The following is a 24,842-nucleotide window of genomic DNA, read 5'->3' as shown; positions in this document are numbered from 1 at the left end:
ACTGCCTGGAGGTAGCAATGAGGTACACACATGCGACATGACAGCATCCTCTCCTTCCCTCTCTTCTTCTTGTAGCAAAGCAGCAAAGGCCCAAGCTCATGTGCTGTCCTTTTTGCAAGTGATTTTATTTTAAAACTGGAACTTGAGGTCTCCATTTGTTTAACAAGTCCCTTTTGGCTTTTTTAAATAAAATTAATTTATTCTACACAACAGTAAACTCTTCCAGACTCTTCCCTATTTACAAATGAACAGTTTTGCTTGCAGATCATTGCTTCCCTCTCCTTTTCCTATCCTGTGATGCAGAAAAAAAAACAGCCACCATCTGAAGGGCTATAAGGCAGTTCTCCCACCCACAACTACCTGGCCCCTTGGGACCTCACTGAAGAACAAGAGCTGCATTCAGATGTATCCCTCCCCCCCCTCATTCACCACGTGTGTGAAGGAAGCAGGTCCATGTTAAGCCCATCGACCAAGAGCATTTGGCCTCTCCATGCTGCATGGGCTCCTCCAAGCTGGGTTTAGCTGTGCTGAAGAAGATGAAATATCTCTGCCAGAGGAAACTGCTCCCGCTGCCCTCTAAGGGGCCGTGCATTTAGGGAGAAGGAGGCATTTGCTGCAGGAATGAGATCTACCAGGCCTCATCGCACACACCCATGGGCCAGAAAGGCAGCTCTCACATTGCAGGAGGTGGCAGGAAGCCTTGGAGATGCCTTTCCTGCCCTCTTGAAGTGGGAAAGACAAGTGACTGCAGTACTTTGCTAACTCAGGATAGAAGGCACCTAGAAAACCAATACTGACCCAACCCAACACTACAGGCAAATTCAAGGGGCTTTGGCTCGTACCTCTCTTTGCACTGACAGCCTTTACCTGGAGACCTATCCAGACACTTCCAAGCCACCTCACTCAGGTTCTGCTGGCATTGCCACCCAGGCCTGGCAGCCACGTGAGGAGCCAGGAGTCCTGGTGATGGGTAAGACAAGCTGTGTGAGGCAAACCAAGAAGGACATGCAAGCGAAGCTGCCCTGTCGGAGGGTCTCCCACCCCACACGAGACATCCTGTAAAACCACCCCAATGCCACAGCAGGTTTTGGCTCTATGCTCTCTTCCAAGGCTCATCTCTATCAGGGGACCTCCTTTTCCTGCTATAGATGCATTTGGCTGTACTGGTGGAGTAGAAAGCCACCAAGCAGCAGTGATTGCTGCAGTGCCTGGTCCAGGGCTGCTATAACCATCACTGGCAGCGTTTTACACCTGCCAGGGAGGGACTTCAGCCATGGCAAGGGCAGTCCCGATGGCTGGCTGCCTCTGGCCCCATTCTTTTTGCTTTTCCTGGGTATTTCTATTTCTCCAAGAAGAACCCCAACCTTCAATAGCATCTAACTGCACATGTGTAATGTTTTCATTCCCAGGAGCCCAGCCTACAGTACAAGGCTGCCCCTCACCTCTGTCTGACCACCCCAAGCCATCCCGAATGACTAACAACTGATGCAAAGAGGGGTGTTGCCATGTTTGTGCAGGTCTGCCTTAAGCAATGAAAAACACTGCCTAGCTGTGGTAGGGAGAAGGCAGAAGGTTGAGCTGATGCCCTTGGAGAGAGCTTAGGTTTTGAAAAGCAAAGAAGAAAGGGAGGAAGAAAGGGAAAGAGAAGAAAGGAGGAGAAAGGTAGAGCAAGGAGAGAAAGGACAAAGGAACAGAAGAGGCAGGACAGCAGAAAAACCTTCCTCAAATGCAATTCATTAAGCTTTGGAAAAAACCTTCTCCTGGCAGAGGATGGGAAATGTGTGCCCCAGAGGGAGCCTGAAAGCCAGCCTGGATAAACCCTCACAACTCAAGACAAGCCTCTGCATGGGGATCTGCCATCTCCATGGTCATCCTAAACCATCAGAGCCCCTCAGCAGCTGGGCTGCGGGGTGATGGTACCAGAAGGGATGTTGCCCATGCTGGGCTTTCACACCAGAGGGAACGTGTGAGGTCCTTTGGCTGGAGGATGGAGCCTGGCACAGCTTTGGGCTGCCTTCCCATGATGGGCATCCCCAGGGATGCTTGGCCCTGGCAGAGCTCCTGGACCAGAGGGAAAGAAAAGAGCCTGCAAGCTCTGAAATGGCACTGACACTTTCAGCCTCCCAAACCTCCAGCACTGCCCCAACCTTGGGGCTGGCACCAGGTCCAGCCGGGACATTGCCCACTGCTGACACGGCTCCCAGAAGTGGCAGGGAGCAAGAAGGACACGCCGGTGGTGGCAGGAGGAGGTGGCGAGGCTGGTGCAGCAATGAGGGGTGCAGGTACCCCGCTTCCCCCCCCCACCATCCAGCCCCAGAGCAAGGGGATGCTCAGTAGAAGGAGTACTGGTTTTCCACCGCCCGGGTCCGGCTCCGGGCACTGTCAGCATCATGGTAGTCCTCAGCACTGGCGGCGGGGGGCTCCGGCCGGCGCTCCACGCTGTCACTGCGGCTCCGGGGGCCCAGGGCACCCTCCAGGCGGTGGTAGGGTGCAGGGACGGTGGCAGCGGGGGCCACAGCCACCCCTTCGGCAGGCGGTGGGGCTGGCGGGCCGCTGGGTGCTGTGCTGCAGAAGTAGTGTGGAGGTGGCAGGTCGAGCCGGCACCCTGGCGGCTGGGACACAAGGGCTGGTGGGGGGCCAGCATCTGCAAGGGAGACAGGAGCTTGACCCCTCCAGTGCTGCCTGGGGGCTTGGCCCTCCCACTCCCTCACTGGCACCTTCCCATTCTCACCCTCTCCATCCTTGACCCTGTCCTTCCCCTGCCCTTGGCCACCCTCTCCCAGCAGAGCGGGATGCTCCAGGCTCCACAGACCCCACTGCTCCCCTCCTGCCCAAGCCAGGGGACTGATATCCACAGCCAGGGACACACAGGCACTGTGCATTCACCTTCAGTGGGATAATATCTATCCTGGTGCATCGTCAAAGCCACGCACACCAGCACGGGCACAGCTTTAGGGCAGGGATCAGTGGAGAAATCCCAGGGATCGATCCCCTTTAGGTCCACGTAAGACCCCAGCCCAGCCCTCCACGTGCACCCATGGCCCTGCACAGCCCCAGCACCTACCAGGCAGCGGGCTCTGGGCCACGACGTAGCTGCGGAGGGTGATGTCAGCCGCACCACCCGACTCCAGAGGGATGGGGTGCGTGTGGAAGTGGCGCAGCATGTCAAAGATGGTCTGGAACCAGAGGTGCTGCACGTGGCACTGCCCGCTCTCGTTCAGTGACAAGCGGAGGTGCTGCAAGCGCAGGGGACAGGGGGTGAGCCAAGGTGATGCTCACCCTTGCAATCAGCAGATGAGCCACCTCCATCAGCCAAGGGAGGTTTGCTCCTTACACAGGACTTGCTATTTTCCCATAGTGTTCTCCTGCTGCAGGGTGTTTCCTGCAAAACCCCACTTGCTGCAGCCCCAGTAGTTTGTCCCCTCTTGGTGATGAGCACCATATAGAAGCAGTCAGAGAAGGGTGGCTGGGTGCAGCTGAGGGGCCGCAGCTCCAATCACAGTGACAGAGACAGCCTAGGGAAGCCCACATCCCACCTGAGCTACTACTTCAGGACAGGTTATACCTCAACTGCGTGCACTGATGGAAAAGGGATCCAGCAGAAAACTGCACATGGGCTGCTTTCTATAGCATATCCATGTACTTTAGGACATGGAGCAGACAAGAAGAGGGCAGGGGTTGATGCGCCAGGCTCCCATGGGGCATTTAACCTTATGCCTGTGTAGCAGGCAGTGATCCAGCTGGAAAGTGCTGAAGGGGCTGGGCAGGGTGCAGAGGGCTCTTGGGGTACAAGGGCAAGTGGTCCCAAAGGATGCCCTGTTGGGATGCAGTGTTTGGGGTCACCATATGGCTTCCACTTGCTCGCAGAGCCCCAGGAGGGTGGGAAGGAGCCCGGGGTGCTGGGCAGGGCTGGCGCTGACATTGAGGACACCCACCTTGGCTTTCCCCTGGAAGTTGAAGGTGAGCACGTACTCCCCGGGCCGCGTTTCGCTCTGCCGGATGACGAACAAGCCGTGGCTCCGGGCACCCCCCAGCAGCACCAGCTGAGCCGCCTTGATCCGTGACAGTGTCCCATGGAACCAGGGGAAGGCCGAGAGGTTGATCTCCGCTTCCGCCTCGCTGTCCTCCCCTGGCCGCAGGGACAGCAGGGGGTTAGGGAGCGCCCGGATGTCACCTCTCCCACCCCTTCCCCTGCACAGTCCCAAGAGCGAGGCTCTGGGCTCGCATCCCGCATCCCGGTACCTGTGAGGTGCCCGCTGGGGGAGGACTCCAGTGTCTGCAGGAAGCTCTCCAGTGGGACGTGTGCCAGGAGCTCCCCCAAGGAGTCTCTGCCCCGGCCGTGGGGTGCAGGGACAGCGGGGGCCGTGGTGGTGGTGTGAGCCCCGGGCAGGGCACATCTGTCTGGAGGCCTGGGCACATCTGGAAGGGAGTTTGCAGAGGGATGGGTCAGCATCACCCACCATCACTGGATAAGGCTGGAGCTGACCTGCTCTGAAGGCAACCACACTGGAGCACCTCTGGCTCTTGGGGACATCTCAGGGCTACGTTATGGCTCTGGTCACAGCCTGAGGGGCTCCCAGCTCGCTTTCAGCCTGTGCTGGGGGTCATTCCCCTGGTGCAACCGGTATGGCAGGCACAGATGTGGTGGATTTTGGTACAGAGATGAGGTGGGGCTGTGCAAGGGGAGACTACTCGCTGGGACCCAGAGACCCCAGTGCCTGCAAGACCCCAGGGACTTGATTTTCTGCACATACCAGGATGCACAGGGGCAACATTGATGCCTTCAACAGGGGTGGACCAGCTCCCCAGGGCAAAGGCAAGTGTGAGGAAGGCGATGGACAGAGGACGATCCATCCCCACAGCACCAACTTCAGGCTCGCTCACTTTTGGTCCCCTCCAAACCAGAGCTGGCACCCAGAGATGCCCGCCCTGCGCAGACCCTTACCATCAGCCAGGAACTCGCAGCTGCAGGACACCCTGCCCGGCAGACAGGCTCCCTGCACGCAGGATGCCAGCTCGATGTCGTCCCCGCTGTCCCTGGGGGCAGAGCACAGAGCAGACGGTCACTCGCTGGCTGCCACGCTGCAGACACACACACAGACACGTGGCACCGCCGCTCACAGGCATGCAATGGGGTTCAGAATTCCAGCTGTGATCCAGGAGCACATCCCGGTGCTCCTTGCATCCTCCTGGAGGGGCTGCCGTGGACAGAAGCCCCCACAGCACCAAGGGGCAGAACAGCTTGCAAACAACGTGGCTTTGGTGGGGTCAGAAACTGGCATGGAAGGGGTTAAACCCTTGAAAGCCCTCACTACATGGGTCATGCCTGTCAGCCCTTGCTCTGGTATTTTGCTGCAACCTGGCTGGTTTGAATGGAAATCCATTACCTTGACTTTCAGCCTTTGCTTTGGAAGACATCCATACACATACACACACGCATGCTCCCACCACCAACTTCCACCCGAGGTGCTTTCGCTTTCACCCTCCACAAAGGGAATTAGGAGCCCACAAGAATTACATCCCTAAAAGGCATCAAGAAACCATGGCAGGAACAGAGACAGCGACTGGGGACAGCGCAAGGGGGTGGCCGCAGCAGCGCAGCCCCACAGAGAGCATCCCAGTTACCCTCTCCGTGCACTTCAGCACCCTTCTTGTGCAAACACCCCACACGCTTGCTCCAGAGCCTATTTTTATCCCGGCTCTTGGCTGCTCCTGCTGAACGGCAGCCACGTGGGCACAGACAGCGAGGAAGCGGCTGCGTTCGTGGTAACGGCTCACGAGGGAGCTGCTGAATTATTGAGTGGCCAGTAAGTGAATCAGCCACTGGGAGCCATTCAGCTGCAGATGGCTAAAAACAAGGAGGGAGGAAGGAAACCAAAACCAGCAGCGCTGTGCAGAAAAGCCATCGATGGGCTCCAGCCCTTGGCAAAAGCATGGGGAGCCGACCACGGCGTCGTTCTTGGCACCGAGCGTGTGTCGGTGGATTAAACAGCTCATTAGTATTTGCTCTGGAGTTCATTATTATTTGCTTTACAGTCACGTCCGGAGGCCAGAGCGGGACTGCACTGGGTGCTAAGCAAACAGAAGAGGCTGGGAGGCTGCCAGCAGTGTGAGGAGAGCATGGCTCTGGCTGGAAAACCAGCGCTGAGACATGCACGGGGGAAGCAAGGGATGTTTCCCAGCGTCGCCTCCACCAGCAGTGTCACTTCTTGTGTTATCCAGTTTGAAACACAGCAAAAGGAGCTGAGGAGCACGGACCTGGGGTGCATCCGTGCATCCTCCCTGTGGGATGCAGCCTTCCAGGGTCGCTGGCCCCATAATGCCCAAACTGTGTCTTTCAAGCAGAAGGGGGCAAAGCCAGCCTGGAGGTGGCTGGGTCCTCCCCAAGCAAGCTTGAACACCTTGTTCTTCCAAAGCTGTGCCACGAAAGGCAGCACCAGGGATTCCCAGAGCCCATGCAGAGCTTGGGCTGATCCTGCCTCCTTGGGACCAGACGTGTCTGAGCCCGTTGAAGGGAGCAGCACCAGGCACACAAACTTCCCTAACATGCAGTCTGCTGCACAGGCTGATGAAGCAGCAGATGAGAAGTTTTGGCCAAGTTGTTGTAACTCCAATAGCAGTGCCAATGGCACCATGATCAAAACACAAATAACCCGTTTAAGCCAGCAGAATCTTAAATATACTATGGATAACTGGAAAACACACGTGGAAAATAGCTCAGCTACAGTATAAAAGCTTCAGAAGGTGGGTGTTAGGAGCTTCCCACATTGAGGGCTCTATTCCCAGTTGCCTTTGCTGTGCAGAGGCAATGTGGAGCAGGAAAGGGTGAGCAAGCAGGGAGTGCTCTGCGAGGCTGCACCTCTGACATCCACAGGCTGCTGACTTTGCCTCCTGGCTATGGTGTGTGTCAGGGACTTTCTGCAATGACCCAAGCACCAAGAATTGCATCAGTGGCAATAACCCATGCTCGGTGGCACGGGCACCGTCCCTGCCCAGCACCATCCATCCTCTCACAAGGCTTACCCAGGGTCAATGCAGTCCTGGATATCTGCCACCCAGGAGTGCTTCTGCAGCGAGTCGATGGTCTCCAGGATGTACTCAGCCCCGTTCTCCACCTGCAGGCAATGCAAGACAGTGTCAGGCTGGGGTCCTGCCACCCACCCTATAACCCAACCGGAGCCCCACATTCACCTGTTGCTTGGAGAGGATAAGTGCTCTGTCTCATCCCAGTAAGGTGATGCTGAGGGGTGACCATAGAAGTGCTTTGGGGTGTCCAAGGGTGACCCCTGATCAAAGCTGGGGCTTGAAGAAAAATCCCCAACCTGCCAGTACCAGCAAATGTACCACAGGGTTTTTATGGCTCCATGGCAAAACCACCCCTGGCTGATGGCACCGAGGGCACACAGCACCAGGCACCAGCACAGACAGCATCCCTCGCTTCTGGGGTGCCTCAGTGTCCCCCCAAGAGCTACACCTGCACAGGAAGAGAAGAAGCCATGCTGCTCTCTGCCCCAAATCCTGCCAGACCCCTAAACCCAAGAGTTTTAAATCTCTCCTCTTATATTCTCTTCCTGCTGGCTCATGAGGCTTCCAATTTCTGACTGCAGCAGGGTGGGAGCAAAACCCACTCCAACTGAGGAAAAACAATACTAAACCCCATCATCAGGATGCACCAGAGCCCCTAACATTGCAAGCCCAAAGGAGCCAGGCCTTTCTGGGGCCAGGGAGGACCCAAAAGCCCTGCATCAGCCACAAAGCAGGGGGCTCAGAAGCCGTGCCACGCGATGCTGCGTGATGCTGGCAGGTTTCCCTGCATCCCTTGTGGACCCCTTCTACATCACATTCCCGAGTTGGTGCGGCAGCCCTGATTCCAGGAGGGTATCACATTCCCAGCCGAGACAGCCTCCTGGCAAATTAAATTAATCACAAACAACTGAATCACTGTCCTGGAAATAAGCAGTGCCAGTGCCTGGGTTAGGGCTGAGCAGCAACCTGCTCCCCTGCTGCAGCCTGGGGCTGTGCACGGGGGATCCTGCCCCAGACAGAAGGAAGGAAACAGCAAAGATTCCCCCCATTGCCCCCCCCCATTTTGTTTAATCAGAGCAAAGGAGCCTCTCTGTCTTTCTGAGGGCAATGCATGGAGCTGACGTGGGAGACAGGGCTGCTCTCTCATGCAGAGCATGACAGCAAGTGAAGCACGTGCAGGGCTTGGGTGTTTTGCAAGTGCCTGCTTGTGCAATGGAAAAACTGCCTGTGCTTGGTGTCTGGTGCATGCTGGGGACAGGCTGCCTGCTCATTTTTAGGCAACTTGGCAGTGTAACCTCCCTGAACAAGGCAGGGGGTTTTCTACCCATCATAACCTGCATGTGAAGGTTGAGACTGGGCTTTGGATCAGTCCCATAAGGGAAAAGCAGTGGGGAAACCACAGCATCCAGATCCCTTTCTTACCCATCTAATCTGTACCCTGGAACTGAGGGGTGGTTCACTGCCTCTGCGAGTCCAGACAGCAAAGGGGGATGGAAAAGAGTGAAAATAAGATGTCCCAGCAAGAAGGGCCAGGGCACAAAAGGAATTATAACTAACAAGGGACGTCAGGAATAGGGAGAAGCAATCCTGTGCTGACAGCTGGGAGGGGAGGGCAAAGGCTCAGTGCTGCACTGGCTGCTCAAAGGATCGATTGCATCAATTAACCCCACAGCAGGGCAAGTGCCCTAGCCAGGATGGGGCAGGAGGGTACCTGGTAAATCAGGCACTTCCAGACCATCGAGGTTTGGAGCATTCCCAAGGGTAATTAAAGAAATGGCTGAAGCCATCACAGAGCTGTAAGCAGGGGGAGTGGAGAGAGCAAGTCTGGCTCCAGAAGATGAGAAGAGGACAAGCCCAGAGCCTGCCTCCAGCAGCACAAGAAATGAACCATCCACAGGCAGCAGGGAAGCACCCCAGAGCTGAATACCCCCCAGCAGGAATCTGCCAGGACCCTGTCAAACCCATCTGCTCATGCTTGTGATGGACCCAGGGGTGGGGAGAAGCAGTGTCACACTGATGTGACACACCAGCAAGCAGGGGAGCAACACACGGCTGGGATGAGGCTTGAGAAAGCATGATTGGGAGTAGCTGATGTATTCCAAACGCAGTTATCAATGGTTAATGGCTTACTGATGGCTAATGGTCAAAGCTGAGGGATGCGCTCAGAAGCTCCTTCACGTTTCACATCAAAGACTCTTCATGCGTGCTGCTCTTCCATAATGATTAGGACAAAAGCAGAGCAAGGATGCCTAATCAATTCATGGATGACACCACGCTGCGAGTGTGTTGGAAGATGAAGTGAGAATTCAAATGAACTTGTGGAAGAGCTGAGAAATGCTCAGTGAAAGGAAGAGCTGAAACCAGCCTCCAGCTCAAGGACACAGGCGAGCTCTGGGCTCACACTGATCACTACGGGCGCTTGGGTTGGGGAACCACCACTCTGGAGCAGTTCTGCAGAAAGCACTGAGGGGTTATACCAGCCCACAAGCTGCGTGTGAATCAACAGCATCATCAGGGTGCAAGAAAGCAACTGGATCAACTTGGGCTGGGAAAAGAGGAAGAAGAAAGGGGAAGCAATCAAAGGGGAAGCAATCCTTCCCATCTGCTGCTGGCCACGGCACCACAAATGCTTTGGGGAATTCTCTCTCCAGAGCCCACAAGGAAAGCATGGACCACCCTGGTCTGGTCAGTCTGGAGAGGAGTAGACACATGAGGTTGGTCTTTGAGGCACAGAAGACAACAGCTAGATTAGCCTCCATGTCCATGCTGGACACTGACCACAGCAGAGGTTGAGGATGAACAGCAATAAGCCTTGGGCAGGGAGGATGTCCTGGAGGAGGCTGCCAGGAGAAGGTGTGGGACCTTTGCAAGGAGCTGGGTTTGGTACAGAGCTACTTGCCAAAGGAATGTGTGGTGGGGGCACGTGATTTTAGGGAGAAGCATCGGGCAAAGGGGTTTTCTTTAGCAGAGGTAGGACAGAAATCCTCAGACTGCTGGTGCTCCCCCAGTATCCATGTGCCAGTTTCCAGCCGTGCACGTCAGACAGCTCTGATGGAGAGCACAAGTCCATTAGCATGAGCAGGGAGGCACAGCCTCATTAGCTGGAGAGAAATGCCATTCCTAACAACATGTCCATCATCATGGTGGCATGTCATGCCCCGAGCCAGGACACTGAAATGCAGCCCCAATTTGCTGTGATGGGCTGCTGCCTTCCAGCAGAGCAGGAGGGAGCATTGAGCTCAGTAATTGTGTGATAGGGAAAACTCTTTCTGCAGAGGGACTTCCACATTCTGCCCATGCCCCAGACCTACGTGGGGTGGTTGATCCCCAGGGCCTTGGTGGCCCTGCACAGCCATTCCCATTGCTCTTTGTCAATGAAATAGCCACCATGTGCAGCGTGGGGCATCCCATGTTCAATCTGGGGCAGCAGCAGTCACAAAACCACAGGCAGCCACACCAAAGGGTGTTTTTCCTTTGCAGGTTGTCTCTGGACACTGATTTAACCCATCTCCTGGTGACATGGAGAAGCAAAACCCCATGGTAAAAGCCAGGCAAACAGCTTGATCCCAAAATACCCAGGCATCAGGTGGAGGCTGCATCATTTGGGGGGGGACACAACACAGAGAGGGAAGGCAGGAATCCCATGGGGACCATTAGTGCTGTAAGCATCTCAGCTCTGAAAGCCAAGACAACGATTCCCTTGGGGACGGAGTATCCCTGCAGTGGGGGCTGGATGCAGGCACAGATGGTGTTCCTATCGGGATAACACACCACTGCCACCCTGCTCTCACCTTTAGGACGAAGGTGTTGTCTTTGTCGGGCATCTCCAGCGGCATGGTGGTGCGGACCTCGATGATGGCCGACAGCGGGATGCTCACCTTGGGCTTGGAAGCCTGGGAAAAATAAAAACAAAGGGAAAATAATTAAAAGAAATCAATAAATAATAAGAAAAAGTCACTCAATTGAATCAAACTGTCCTGGGGGACGACACGATGTGGCTCTTGGAGGCAAGCTCACGCCTCAGCCTGCACAGTTATTACACTGCAGGGGGGAAAGCATTGATTTCCCTAACGTGCCTGAGAACTCCAAGCTCTTTGAATGAAGCCAAGAGGAGGCCCAGTGGCAGACAGTGAGGTTAGTGCATTTAACTGCCAAACCTCCCCTTTCTCCAGCGCAGACTGATCCGCCAGCTCTGCCAAGACCATTTATTCCTCTCCTTTTTAAGCCCTCTCCCTATGGAGATATCCTGTGAGAGAGCTGTGTTATCTGATGGGGGATGCTTCCTATGTGGAAAGCAGCCCAGGAAGACACCCGGTTTATCCAGCACAGGAGTGGCATTTCAACAGAGAAGCCACAATGCAGCAGCCTGAGCAACACAGGCGAGTGTCATTAATTATTTTAATAAAGGTAATTAATTACATTAAAGAAAGACAAGTGAATTTCCCCAAGGGCCCCCCGCACCCGCTGCAGCCTCAATGCGGGGGCAGGACCCGGTGCCTCCCACTCTGCTGAGCCACAAATTCCCCAGATATTTGCTTTAATTATAACAATTCCCCCCAAAGGAGCTCTTGGAGCTGCTTCCCAGGTCCAGGACCCTCCGGGGCTCCAGGATTCAGGACTCTGGGATTTGGAGCATCACAGCTGTGGGAAGCAGAGATGTGATATAGTCACTGAAACGTGCACTTGGTGCACTGAGTGCAGGGGGTGGGTGCAGGTTACCAACGCTGTGTTCAGTTCCCATTTTGGGGGGGGGAAGATAAATAAATCTAAGAAACAGAACAGGAACTGCTTTTTCCCCTCTGGGATGTCTCCTTTCCACCAGCCCCGGGGCCCCAGTGCTGCCTCCAGGCTCATCCTGCCCTGGGGAATTTTTCCATCTTGGTGTTTGCATGGGAGAGGGTCAGAAAGGAGGAGGCAGCTGCTTTGAAAGAGAACAAAACGGTGTTAATTCACCGGGAGCCAGAAAAGGGTCTTCTCCAGGAGGGCTCTTCCCTTTAAAGGTTTAAAAGGGATGAGCATAGTTTTTGTAGGGCCTAAACAAAAACAAGGCTGTGGGGCTGCTGAAGCAAAAAAGCTGTTTTCCTCCAGCTGTGCCAGACTGGTGCCACTTTTACAGCTGAATCGTTTGCCAGATGGAAAGCAAGATGGGATGAGGGGGGAAAGCTGTAAAGCAAGGCAGGGTGTGACTGTAACAGAAGAGCAGACAACGTTCATAAAAGTTGCCATAAAATCATTTCAAAATGGATTTTTAGAGGCAAATCAAGAATCACTTAAGAAATAAATCCCTCTCTCAGCACTCTCTCAAATGTTTTAAGGGCAGAAGCTGTTCCATTTTACCCTGAGTGCATCGTCCCTTTGGACCAGCTGATACACTGGTCCACCAGATCCTCCGCGCATCGTGCCATGGACACAGTGGTTTCCTTCCAGGTGGATCTGGTGCAGTCCCTGGGCTGATTAAGCCCAGAGCCAGCTACCAGTGATGCACATCACCCATACCAGTGCTGAGCTGCTCTTTAGAGGGATGCACTTCAGTTTAAACTCATGTTTGTATTTTATCAGGGAAGATGTAATGAATAGGTGAGAGGCACCAACTAACACCACCAGTGCCAAGGTTCATCTTGGCCTCAGAAAACAGAAAATGCTGATGCCATCCATATGTATAGCTGTATTCCTCTACCAAACCGAGGGTTACTGGGGTTTAGAGCACAGAGACCCATGGAGCAGCAGCCCCTGGTGCATGCCTGGCATGAGGGCTCGTGTTGGCCCAGCTTTGCTACCAGGGGCTGAAAGGCAAGTGGGGAAAGTCCTGGAGAAGATGAAGTAAATGAGGTTTTTCTTCCCTAGGTACTTAAATAGCTGGAGATTTCATTACCAGCACATACAGCCAGTAAAGCCCCAGGGAACAGCTCATTATTTGCCCTGTGCTCTTCAGAGAGGAGAACACACAGCGCAGACAAGGCGCAATCACTGCGTTAGCACAGGCAGTGCAACACATCCCTTCGCTCAGCCCGGGAGAAGGAGGGAAGGCAAAGGAGGAGACTGAAGGTCTCATAGCCCACATCTCTTGAGCGCATTGCTCCATCACTCAGCCCTTCCCCCAGGAAAACAGGGACAACGTTTCCCTGCATCGCATGCAGGGAAGGATGCATGTGAGAAGGAGAGGGAGGATGCGCCAAGGATGCGCCAGCTCCTGCTTTTGAAGCTTTCATTGAAGTTACAGAAGAACAGATGCAGCCAAGAAAAAGTGATACTATGGGTAGTAATAATAATAGTAATAATAAGTGTTTCTCTGCACAGGAGGGTGTGTAGCTGGGACTGTATGGGATGAGAGCTGCAAACCCTACCCATGGTAGTGATGTTCCAGCCCCAGAGGGCATCACTGGTGTCTCTTTCTCCATCACCAGAAGCATGGGGAGACCTTGCAGGTGCAAAATTATTCCAAATGAATTATTATATTTGAAAGGAAACCAAAACCCAAACCTGCTTTCAGAAAGTGGGCTAGTGACCCTCCGAGATCTAAAGCATAAAGCCCAGGCAGTGATCCCAGCCAGGCTGCTGTTGCAGGAGCCATTGCTCAATCACATATCTCTGCAACAAGTTGGGAAGAGAAGGAACTCTCTGGATGGCCTGGACACCCCATGTCTCAATGGGGGAATGAGGTTTTCCACCAAGATACTTGGGGAACAAAGGACCAGGCAGAGGTTTCAGCATCTCTCCCAGGGGCTGTGGGGAAGGAGGGGGCTCAAGTGGTGAACAGCAGCAATTGGGGCTTGCAGGTTGGATGGGTTTCAACCATGCTGTCCCATCCATTCACATCTCAACCTCACGGTACCCAGTCATCCCAGCTCAGCAGTGGAAACCTCCAGCAAAGCCCAAGTGCTGCTTGAATGGCTCAGAAGAAGAGCGGAGAAAAGCCAGGACTCACCTTTGGAGGGACATAAAACTCGAGGAGGAACCTCTCTCCTTCCACCTTCACCGCTTTCCGCAGCAGGAGGCGGCACTTCTGCCACTGCGAGCTCCCCACACAGTTCGTGTCATCGGCCACCATGTAGCGCAGCGTCCCCTCCCTCTGGATGTCCACCAGCTCCACCTTGGAGGAGGGCACCTTGGACAGGCGCAGCTTGTGGGTCCATTTCTCCCGGGGGTCACCGGGCTCCTTGCCCCCGGCCGGCCACGGCTCCCTCTCTGCTCTCCGGCCACCGGGAGCAGCCTCGGCGCCCGGCTCCGGAGAGGACTTGCGGTGCCACATCTCCTTCATGCCATCCACCACGCACAAGCTCATGTTCCTCAAGGAGAAGCCTTTCTTGAACTTGGGCTTGGCGGCAGCGTGGATGGAGACATCCTCCGAGCTGCGGGACTGGCCGTAGGAGGACACCTTGCGTGCCTGTACCTGCTGTGCCGGGCTCAGGTACCGGCCAGCACCCAGCGGGGCATCCATGCTGTCCAGTGACTCCGTGGACGTCTCCTCCTTCCTCGGCGCGACCTCGCGCCCGTAGGGGACGTGGCAGTTCTGCAGCCCCACGAAGGGCACGATGTGGTATTTGGTGGGCGAGTCGGACACGAACACCCGGCTGACCTCCAGGCTGAAGATGTCCAAGAAGTTGGCGGCGAAATGGTGGGAGAAGGAAGCCTCTGCGCCGGGGGTGTCGTAGTGAGGGTTCTCCTTCAGGAACTGGCAGAACTTCTGGGCGAAGTCGACGGCGGCCGCCTGCGCGTGCAGCTCGCAGAACTCCCTCCAGTCGGGGAGCGGGGAGGAGGGCTCCTGGCACAGGGCATCGCCGTTCATGGCTGCCCCATTCCACCTGCCAGCGGGCTGCGGGGCAAGGGACAGCGTCAGCATGGGCATGGGCAGCCCGCCCCAAACGGGGTGTCCCCCCCCGTGGGGGTAGAACCATAGAATCAGTTGGGTTGGAAAACAGCTTTAAGATCATCAAGGAATGAGGATCTTAAATCCAACCATTCCCCAGCACTGCCAAGGCTACCACTGACCCATGGCACTGAGGGCCTTGTCTCCACGGGGTGTGAACACTTGCAGGGATGGTGACTGCAGCCCTGCCCTGGGCAGCCTGTTCCAATGCCTGAGCACCCTCTGGGGCAGGAATTGTTCCTCAGCTCCACCTAAACCTGCCCTGGTGCAGCTTGAGGAAATTTCTTCCTATCCTGTCGCTTGTTACTTGGGAAAAGAGACTGACCCCAAATCACTACACCCTCCTTTCAGATTGTTATAAAGAGCGATAAGGTCACCCCTGAGCCTTCTCTTCCCCAGACTGAGCCCCCCCCCGGTCCCTCAGCCGTTCCCCATCACACTTGTGCTCCAGGGCCTTTGTAAGAGCAGGTTGGCAGCCCTGGTGCAAAGAGAAACGCTGTGGGAAAGTGTTTTTGTGTCATTCCCTCTCCACCTCGCACACCAGGAAAAACGCTTGGCCCTGGCAGCAGCCATAAATTGTACTTATTTTACGATTATGACCATGCAAAAGCAGTATTGATTTCTCATAAAACCACTAAGGAGTCCCCAACCGGAGCAGCCCTGAGGGATTCACCAGCAGGATTAATCTCGCCTGTGTGTTTTGCCTGAGCGTGGGATGAGGGAGCACTGGGTGTCTCAGCAGCACCCACACGAGCACACAGGGCTGCACCCTCCCCTCCACACCCAGCAGGCAGTCCTTCCCTTTCTCCGTGCCCGTTTCTGCTCTGATCCTTTGCCACATCAGTTTTAATGAGCCTCTTTCTTTAAGAGGCTCATTAGAGGAGACACGGATCTTGCTGCTTTGGGTGGCTCTGCCAGAACTGCTCATTCCCAGGCTTTATAGCCCGGAGCCTCTTCATCTCAGCTGGGGCAGGCACTGCTCTTGTGTCCCCCTGCCACGGCCAAGTCCTCCCTGTCTGGTCACATCTCCATCAGACCAAGCTGAGCCGCAGAGCTCAGCCCCTGCTCCTCACCCTCCCTGCTGAGCACCATGGTGTTATGGATAACCCGGGGACAGGTCCTTGGCCAAGGCCAGTGAGTAGGTAGGGTACAGGAGAAAAGAAAGCCACCACAACCCAACAGAAGCTGAAGGGATTTTGCTGTTCTCCATTCCCAGAGCAGCTCTTTTGCTGGCGAGGGATTACCCTGCCAGTAAATCACGTGCAGTAACCCGGCAGCAGCTTACATGGCCAAGAATTAATCACTGCTCGGATGAACTGCACGAGCCATGGGATCAGGGTGGGCACTGGGGACAGAGCTAACCCGCTCCTTGTGATCCAGGCCCCGGCTGGGACTGAGCCCTGAAGACTGCGATGCAGAGCCAGGAGCCCGTTGTTATTTCCCCAGCACATCCCTATGGAGACAAGACGCTTCCTGACCCGCCAGCACGGAACACCTGAGCTCTCCGGGAGCACCTCCACCCTGGAAGTGGCTCTCAAGCCCCCTCAAATGGAGAAACACAGAGAACAAAAGCACTCGCTTGAAAGAGAAACCCTGAGCTGCTCGAGAGGCAGAGCCGGGGAGCTCGGCTCCTCTGCTGTCTTGTAAGGACCACACAGCTTTCCCCTCAGCAGCATCTCTGCTCCCCATGCACGGCATCTTCCCGCCTTTGAGACAGGGATGCTGCTCAGCACCCTGGCTGTGCCAGGGAGGCAGTGAGGACAGGGCACACACAGGGTGATCACTGCCCCCTTGTATCCCACAGTGCGGTCACCAGTCCCCGGCGGAAATCCCTGGCAAGGCTGTCCCCAGCATTGCAGGGCTTTCCCTGAGACCTGAGCAGCCCTGCTCGCAGGGATCCGTGCCAGCTGGGATAAAAACCAAACATCCCTGCAGTTTAGGAGCAGTGTCTCAATTTCCCCAGGAGGCAGGAGGAAAGCAACAGAAAAATGCAAAGCTATTTGTTCCCCATCGAGCAAATGCAATTCCTCCTCATCCATCCATCACCAAGGAGAGAATTTAAAGACACAGCTTTTGGAGGCAGTGGCTACTGCCCTTCACCTTTAAAATCCACAGCCCCAGCTCCTTGCCACCAGCCCAGGAGCTGCCCCAGCACCGAGCCATGGGCCAGGAGAAAAGGGAGGTGAAAAGGAATGTCCTGCTGGTGATCCAAGCAGGCAGAGCAAGAGCAAGGGACGGGGAAAGGGTGCAAAGGGAAAAGAGCAGCAAGGGACTTGGTGAGGAAAGAGGAAGCCCTATGGCGATGGGTTTAATTGCATCTGCCAGAAGGGAGCAGTTCAGCTCTGCCTGGGGTGTTAAGCCCCAGGGCTTTGCTGGTGTCACCCCTGCAGATGAGGGGAGAACACTTCCCCCCATCCATGTCTCCAGAGAGGACCTGTGCTATGGAGCAGGCCTTGCCTGCCCGAAACCAGGGAAGGCAAGATGCAACAGACTGGGAGATTAAGGGCAAAAAAGAAGATGATAAAAAAGGCACTTCAAAACCAGATAAAACCCAAACAAAAAGCCCTCACCATCCAGGCACTGCAGCCAGGCTCAGACACACGCACACAGAGATGTCACAGCATCTTCCTTTCATCTGCATGGGGATGACAGACTTTAAAAGGCCAATTTATAAAACTGAAGCCTAGAGGAAAGACATCTGGCAGGTCTGAGGAGGCGGCGGTGGGGATTACCAGCCCTGTGCTGTGCCTCCATCACCCTGCCCACAGCAGGTCCACGAGCCCCCTGCGCAGGGACCCAACAGCAGAGGCCAGGAGTATGGGGGATGCCTGGAGGCAGCCCCCCCGGGAGCACAGAGCCATCACCACCTGCATGTACACGTTCACCTGATTCATGCAGAAGCAGGCTCCCAATTATCTGTATAGATTTACCTTTAATCTCGGTGCCTGCACTCCCCTTCATACTGACAGCACTGCCCCACTTCTTGAAATAACTTATCATGCCCCAGACAGCATCCCGGGCAGAGCGGTGGAAGCGAGATGAAAACAGGCTCAGGATGGAAATAAGCAACAGATCTAGGATTGCTTTTCATAAAGGAAGGGCCATCCGCTCCCAACCCAGCTTATTGAGGGTTGCAGTGTGCTCCCAGAGGAGCCAGATCCCTTTGGAGGTGCTATCTGCTGGCTCTGGAACTGGCACAGGGGACACAGCCTTGAGTCCCTGGTCTGGGTTACATGCAAGGACAGGCACAGGGATATATAAAATGAGGAGGTTTGTTGTCAGAGGGAAGCCACAGACTGGCAACCGAGACTTAAGGCTGGTGATGGGCTCCTGACCCACCTACACGAGTCCCCAAACACCTCAAAGGGCAGAGCTCTGCAGCTGCTGTCATTTGGGAAAGGTTTAAATAGGAAGGAAAAGAAAGGATTTCTGGGGATTGGCCATGGGGAAACCCAGGCTGAAATGAGAGCCTCTGATGAAGCAGGAATCAGGGAGCGATGACAAAGGCCCCGGGATTTGCTGAACCAGAGATGTGGGGAGGAACGAGGTGTTAATAACCCGAATGCGCAATGCTAGTCATGGGATAGCCAGAACAGCCAGCCCAGCACTTGCTCCCAGGGCTTTATTTAAGGAAACAACCCTAATAAAGAGATGTTCCCCTTCTGCCTGGTGCAGGCAGGCTGCGCCACAGCGGTCTGAAATTCAAGGGGGAAAATACAATTGGATGGAGGTTATGAGAGTCTAGCCCACATCCCTCCATCCCTGCATCCCTCCATCCGTACGTGAGCGGGAGAGCTCCCAGGGCCAAGGCAGGAGAGGAGGGAAGAGCCTGGCTCAGGGGGAAGGAGGTTCCAGCTCCAATCCAGCTGCTCCAGTCCAACAAGCTGCTCGGCTTCCAGCAAGATCGATGCCACTCAAAGCCCCGGCTGGCGATCCCATGGGAACGGAGTGAGGAAACCCAGGCACCTGCTCCCCCCAGCAAAGCGCCTGACCCAAGTGTGCTGGGCCAGGGGAGATCCCCGAGTCACGAGCCGGTCCCGGAGCAAAGCTGGGCTGTGAGGTGATGCTTCTGGCAGGCAGGTCCCTGCTGGCAGCTCACAAGGGAGCCTGGCTCCTGCCTGCGCTGGGAAACAGCTAAAGCCAGGATGGGGACTGCCCTTGGGGATGGTGGAGCAGAGCGAGCAGCATGTGGGGCTTGGAGCTGATGGCAGAAGGAAGGCGAGAGCATCGTCTCTGCTGCTATAGTGCAAGCCCAAAGGGATGGAGGATGCATTGGCCATGGAGCTGATTTACCCCCCCCGCCCTTTCCACAGCAGACACCTGAGGCACGCAAAGACCAAGCAACCTCCTCCCAGAGGCTTCCTTTGCCACCATGAGAGGCTGGGAAGGGTCTCAGCCCTCAAGGCCCATCAGAGCTTTAACCACACACAGAGGCTGAGCTAAGGAAGCGAAAGCCATAAGGCAAGAATGCAAAAGTTATCTGTCTCTACGCGCGTTACACACCCCTCCAGGCACACTTACCATCCCCACCACAGCCCCAGGGTGGGAGAAGTTGGTTGCTCTCTGCACTCCTTGTTGCTCTATTTATACCCTATAGAGCTTAAATCAGACCAGCTGTCTGAACCGGATAGAAATGGAAACAATCTTTGTTCCTCTCATTTACTGTCCATCCCACTAAAATATTCATTGAACAGCATTTTGGGCTCAAATTCCATGGTCAAACCACTTTCCCTGAACCAATCCCCTATTAAATACCTGCTTTTACTCCCTGCCCAGATGCACTGCAGAGTCCTCCTGGCACCTGCAGCCCAGAAGACATTTGTCTGGAGTGAAAAGGCTTCTCAGGTCAATGAGGATTCCCCCAGCCACAGCATTAGCCAGACCAGCTCTCAAAACAGATGCCCCCAAAGCACCCAGCAGCATTGTATGGCCATTTTCCAGGCCAGTGTTTTGGGGCAGAGGCACTGAAAAGAGATGACTTCCAAAGAGAAAATGGGCAAGAAATGACATTTTTTTTCCCCCATCTTGCACAGACAATGGTCTCCCCACAGCTCTGCATCCTGATGCCAGCCCTGCAGGAACCAGTGCTCCTGTAAGCAAAGCAGGCTTTGGGGGCTGTGTCCTCAGCTCAGCTCCAGATCCTGCCACTGACTTACTGAGCAAGGCCCCAGCCCATGGCACTGCTCCTAGCTGGGACCCCTGGGTGCTGCAGAGGGGACACAGACACAGTTCTGTCCCATAGGCACCCAGCCTGCCAGGCCCAGGACAGTCCCCCAGCAAAACCTGAGGTTTTCTCCGTTTCCCACTGTTCTGACCAACTTTATATCACAGTGTTTTTTCCCTCCCTCCCCTCCAAAACCCACCCCCAGTGTACATTCTACCTCCCATGCTGACAGCTGCTGGAAAACAAAGACAACTTCATAGACAAGATCCACTGGATCTTAGATAATCTCTTCCCTGAGTAATTCCATCCAGCTTGCAGGGAGCCACGCTGCCAGCCCATGGGCAGGGCTGCAGCATCGCCCAGGCCACTTAGCACTGCCGCTGATCCGGGTACACCGGTGTGGTACCCAAACGGTACCAACCTCCCACCTCAGGATGCAGTGCGAAGCATCGCTACAGCGGGGCATCATGAACGTAGCCCGGGGCTTAGAGGCAGTGTGTTGTAGCTGGAAACAAAGCAAAGACACTCTCTTAACCCCAAAAGAAAAGCTGGGTATTTGTTGAGAATATAAAACTAACTTAAAATGAAATAAAGCTGTTGATGAAGGAAGCCAGAGGCTCTCGTCCTTTCCCTCACCTGCCCATGTCCAGCTGGGGAGCTTCCCACAGAACAGTCTAACCAGTCCAAAGTCTATTTTTAACCACCACAATAGCAGAGCCTCCCAGGAGGAGCGGCCGAAGCCCTGTCCCCAACCAAGCAATCTCACATTTCCCTCGCTAAGCCTATGTTTCCTTCCGCCCCTCAGCCCACAACAAAACCCTCCTCTCGGCTTCCCATCCGTGTAAAACTAGATGCGCATCCACCTCCAGGCTGGACCGCACCGCAGCGGGGTGCACGGTGTCATGCACACACGTTATGTATTAACCACTGACCTGGTACCTTGGGATGGACCCTTCCTGGGCTCAAATGTGCCAAATAACAGGACATTTTAGCTGCTCGCTCACCACCCCTGGTACTTCAGGGTGATCCCTTCCCAGAGCTAGATGTGCTGTATAATGGGAGGTTTAGCTGCTCACTCACCACCCTGGATGTATTTGAAACTCAAGGAAAAGCCCCTCAGTATAATCCCAACTGCAGCTCCCAAAACAAGTGCAAGCTCTTTTAAAGAGACTACCCTTGCCCTGGAGATTTGCTATGTCATGGAGGGGTGTTCATGGGGAGTGAGCTGCATAGGTCAGTGCAGGATGCCCATATGGCATTGCCATCACTGTGTGCCTCCATCCTGGCTCACTGCCGAGGATCTCCCCTTCTTTGTGGCAGAGAACCCCCCAAGACTGGTTTTCTCTTATTATCCTAAACATGGGATGAAGTTACATATGTCCGTATGGAATTTTCTTATTGTGTTTTTGTATTTGCAGATGGAATTCCCCATACACATCCCTGCCTCATACCCGCCTGCAAACGGAGTTAAACTGCTGCCTAATGATATCTGAGCTGGGGAAATTCAGTTCTTACCCAGGACTGCTACAGTCGTTGCTAATTGCTTAAGTGGTGTATTAAGCAAAACACCTCATACAAATTCCAGTGGGCTTTGGAACCCCTCATCCCAACCAGATGATGCCAAAACACCCTGTTACGGATGCCTTCCCTGGCTGGAGAGTCAGCTTCAAGCATCCCTGCTCCCTTTGCTCCCAAGCAAGCAGTGCTTCGTACCCAGCGTGGTGGCCGTGACCTCATGGGAGGGATTTAGAGGCTGTATCTGACTTCTCTGCCTCTTTCTTGAAGCTCCCACAGGACCCTGCCCTGCTGAAATGCCACCACAGCCCCTCTCCTGCCCCAGGGTCTTGTGTGCCAAATGCTGCCAAGACTTGACGCAGCAGGGAATGGACCTGCTCCTGCCTTCCGAAGCACAGCAAGCATCTGTGGATGGATGCAGGGCTCCAGTCAAGCCTTGCCCCAAGCCTGACCCTGCACCCAGCAAGCAGATTCTCCAAGCCATTTAGGTTTTCCCTTTCCCCAGAGTCAGGTCTGGGATGCAGTCTTCCCTTTAGGGTTAACCTGTCCTCCTCTCTGCTGTGATGGAGCCAGCTGGGATTCAAACCTGTAATTCCTGGGAGTCAGAGGGCACACCGGGCGCTCCCTGCAGTGGCAGGGTTCCCAGTTTCCCTCTGCTCACACAAGGAAGCGGAGCACTGAGCCAGGCACAAGCCTCCAACCCTTATCCCACCACCTCACCGGCATCCATGGGCAGGGAAAGCTGCCAAGGGCAAGCGAGGGCACCAACACGTGGGGGCACTAGGAGGGGAGAGCTGCCAGGAGCAGCTCTGCTGGCCTTTGGGCTGGAGAAGAGCAGGGAAGGCAGTGCTGCCCCAGGGCATCCCCGCCAGCTTGATTCAGCAGGTCCAGATGTGCAACCACCATCAGGTTTCTCTGCCTGCCCCAGGAAGAAGAGGAGGAGGAAGAGGAAGGGCACTACCCAGCAACATCCTCATCTGGAGGAGACGGGTGATTTAGCTCCAAGGAGGAAGGACAAGAGGAGGCTGGACAAGACAACCCTGCCATGAGGGTGCATGAAATGTGCTTGAACCTGTCCAGAAGAGGGGTCAGACCTGATGGTCAAGAGAAGCAGTCAAGCAACCACAGCACCCCTGGGACAACCAACGAGCTTATACTCAAAGAAGGCAGCGAGTTTAACCCAAAAGCCTCATCCAGAGCAAGACAGAGGAGGCTCCATCCTGCAGCCCCCAGGACTGACTTGTCCCACTCGATGGCACAAGAACGGTCCCCTTGCATTGGGTGACACCAAACACCGGGAGGCAAACTCCCACCCTTCCCAAAAGCACATCAACAGGATGAAGCATCTCTGCAAGAATTATGCAACTTTTTTAGGAGACAGTTATTCAACAGCCACCCTGGGCTGCACTGCAGCGTTACAGCAACGGAGAGGCACTGTGAAGCAACAGAGGAACTCAAGAGGGGATTTCACACTCACAATCCCATCCAAGCACATCTCCTGGCAGCTACAACCACCTGTAACTGCAAGCATAATGGCCAAAGGCCCCAGGGTAGGAAAACAAAGCGTTTCAGAAGAGCCTGGGCAGTTTAGGGTCACTATTTGCAATAAGAAGCACTGCCCCAGATGCCCAGCATTGCAACCATGGTCCTTCTCCATGCCTCTCCCAACACACCAAACCAAAAATCCCCATGCAGGGAAGGTTTGAATAATCAGAGAATTGTTAAGATTGGAAAAGACCTCCCAGATCATTGAGCCCAATCGTCACCCCAGCACTGTCAACTCCAGCATTAACCCATGCCCCTCAGTGCCACATCTACACGTCTGTTAAATACCTCCAGGGAGGTGACTCCATCACTGCCCTGGGCAGCCTGTGCCAGTGCCCAACAACCCTTTTGGGGAGGATATTCTTCCTAATACCGAGTCCAAACCTCCCCTGGTGCAACTTGAGGCCATTTCTTGTCTTATTACCTATAGCATGGGAGAGAAGACAGACCCCACCTCACTACAACCTCCTTTCAGGCAGTTTTAGAGCGTGATAAGGTCCCCCTGAACCTCCTTCTCTCCAGGCTAACCACCCCCAGTTCCCTCCGCTGCTCCTCATCCCCTCACAGGAGCAGTGGCAGGGCCTCCCAGGGGTTTTAGGACGACAGAGCAGTTTTACCTCCTCTCCCTTTCCAGTTCACAGGGTCCTCAAGGTGCCGGCAGCGCAGTCCTTCCAGGTCAAGCGCATAACTTCAACTGATGAACTTCTACACCGGAACGAGGGACCACAGCAACTCGGGGGGGAAGGGGGGGGCGGCTGTAAGGCAAAGCATGCATGATCATCCCCAGGGACACCTCACCCCTAAGTCCCAGTTCTGTGGCACGTCAGCCTCAGCATCCACTTCAGCAGAAACTAGAAATAAGCAGAAGGACCATGGAGAAAGTCCTTCTGCTTTCCCAAGGCCTTCACATGATGCACGCAGCCTCCCAGGGTTACGGGAAGCTCAGGACCCGCAGTTCCCCCCACGGGTGTCCCCGCAGCCCCATGGAAACAGGGGCTCTGCCCTTGCCAGGACCAGACTGGAGGAGGGGGGGGGGGGGGACGGACGGGACGGGGGTGTGGGGTGTGCGTGCAGCCCTCGCAGCCCCCCCCAGCCCGGCCCACAACCCCCATGCGCAGCCCGAGCAAACAACAAGGATTAACCCCATTCACCCCCATCCAGAGCATCCCCCCCGGCCCCGCACCGCGCCGGGACCCGCCGAGTTCCGCTCCCCCCCCCACCCCACACCGCATCTGCCTCCGCCGCAGCGCAGACCCCCCCCCCCCCTCCCCGGGTCTCGGCCGGCTGGAGCAGCGCCGATGCGCACCGGGAGCGGGGCAGGAACCAGCCGGGGCCGCGACACGGCGGGGAGATAAAGGAGGAGATGGGGGGGGGGGGCTCGGGGCAGCCCCGCCGCGCTGCAGAGACGGGAGGCGGAAGGGGGGGGGGGGTGTGGGCGCTCCGCGTTCTCCCCCTGCAAGCGGGGACCCCCCCCCCCCGGGGCCGGCAGCGGCGGAGATGGGAGGGAACAACCGGGAACTCAGGGGGCCTCCCCCCCACCCCCGGCCCCCGCCGCCATCCGGTCCCGCTGGGATGCGCTCACCCGGCCCGGCGCTCTCCGCTCGCTGCTCCCGGCTCGGCTCTGCCCCGCCGCCCCCCGCACCGCCCGGCAACACCGCCTCCCGCCCCTCCCACCGCCCGCCGCTTTAAAGGGCCCCGCCCGGCCCCGCGGGGTCCCGTTGCCCC

The 24,842-nt window shown here is 55.6% G+C and overlaps 1 protein-coding gene across 1 annotated transcript; it reads right to left on the bottom strand.

The window, feature by feature from the left end:
- Positions 1-1,494: 1,494 nt before the first annotated feature.
- SH2B2 (SH2B adaptor protein 2) lies at positions 1,495-23,859 on the bottom strand. The gene is made up of 9 exons (XM_057410780.1): positions 23,735-23,859; positions 13,952-14,839; positions 10,818-10,919; positions 7,024-7,115; positions 4,946-5,037; positions 4,243-4,419; positions 3,936-4,129; positions 3,065-3,236; positions 1,495-2,644 (listed from the first exon to the last, which is right to left on the bottom strand). Exons 2-9 carry the CDS (start codon positions 14,810-14,812, stop codon positions 2,331-2,333), a joined length of 2,004 nt encoding a protein of 667 aa, XP_057266763.1. The 5' UTR covers positions 14,813-14,839; positions 23,735-23,859; the 3' UTR covers positions 1,495-2,330.
- Positions 23,860-24,842: the final 983 nt, after the last annotated feature.

This window comes from Pezoporus wallicus, unplaced genomic scaffold, assembly GCF_028554395.1.
Source record: "Pezoporus wallicus isolate ANWC-B61680 ecotype Strahan unplaced genomic scaffold, APGP_CSIRO_Pwel_v1 contig_8705, whole genome shotgun sequence".
Taxonomy (NCBI): domain Eukaryota; kingdom Metazoa; phylum Chordata; class Aves; order Psittaciformes; family Psittacidae; genus Pezoporus; species Pezoporus wallicus.
The sequence above is the reverse complement of the archived record's forward strand: the minus strand, read 5'-3'. Positions and strand labels throughout refer to the sequence as shown.

Excerpts from the sequence above, each read along its gene's own strand:
- SH2B2 (XM_057410780.1), bottom strand. The coding sequence starts at position 14,812 with ATGAACGGCGATGCCCTGTGCCAGGAGCCCTCCTCCCCGCTCCCCGAC. Across the intron at positions 10,920-13,951 it reads AGTTTTATGTCCCTCCAAAG|GCTTCCAAGCCCAAGGTGAG; the intron begins GTGAGTCCTGGC and ends TATTTTTCCCAG. Across the intron at positions 4,130-4,242 it reads CCCCAGCGGGCACCTCACAG|GGGAGGACAGCGAGGCGGAA; the intron begins GTACCGGGATGC and ends CCCTGCGGCCAG.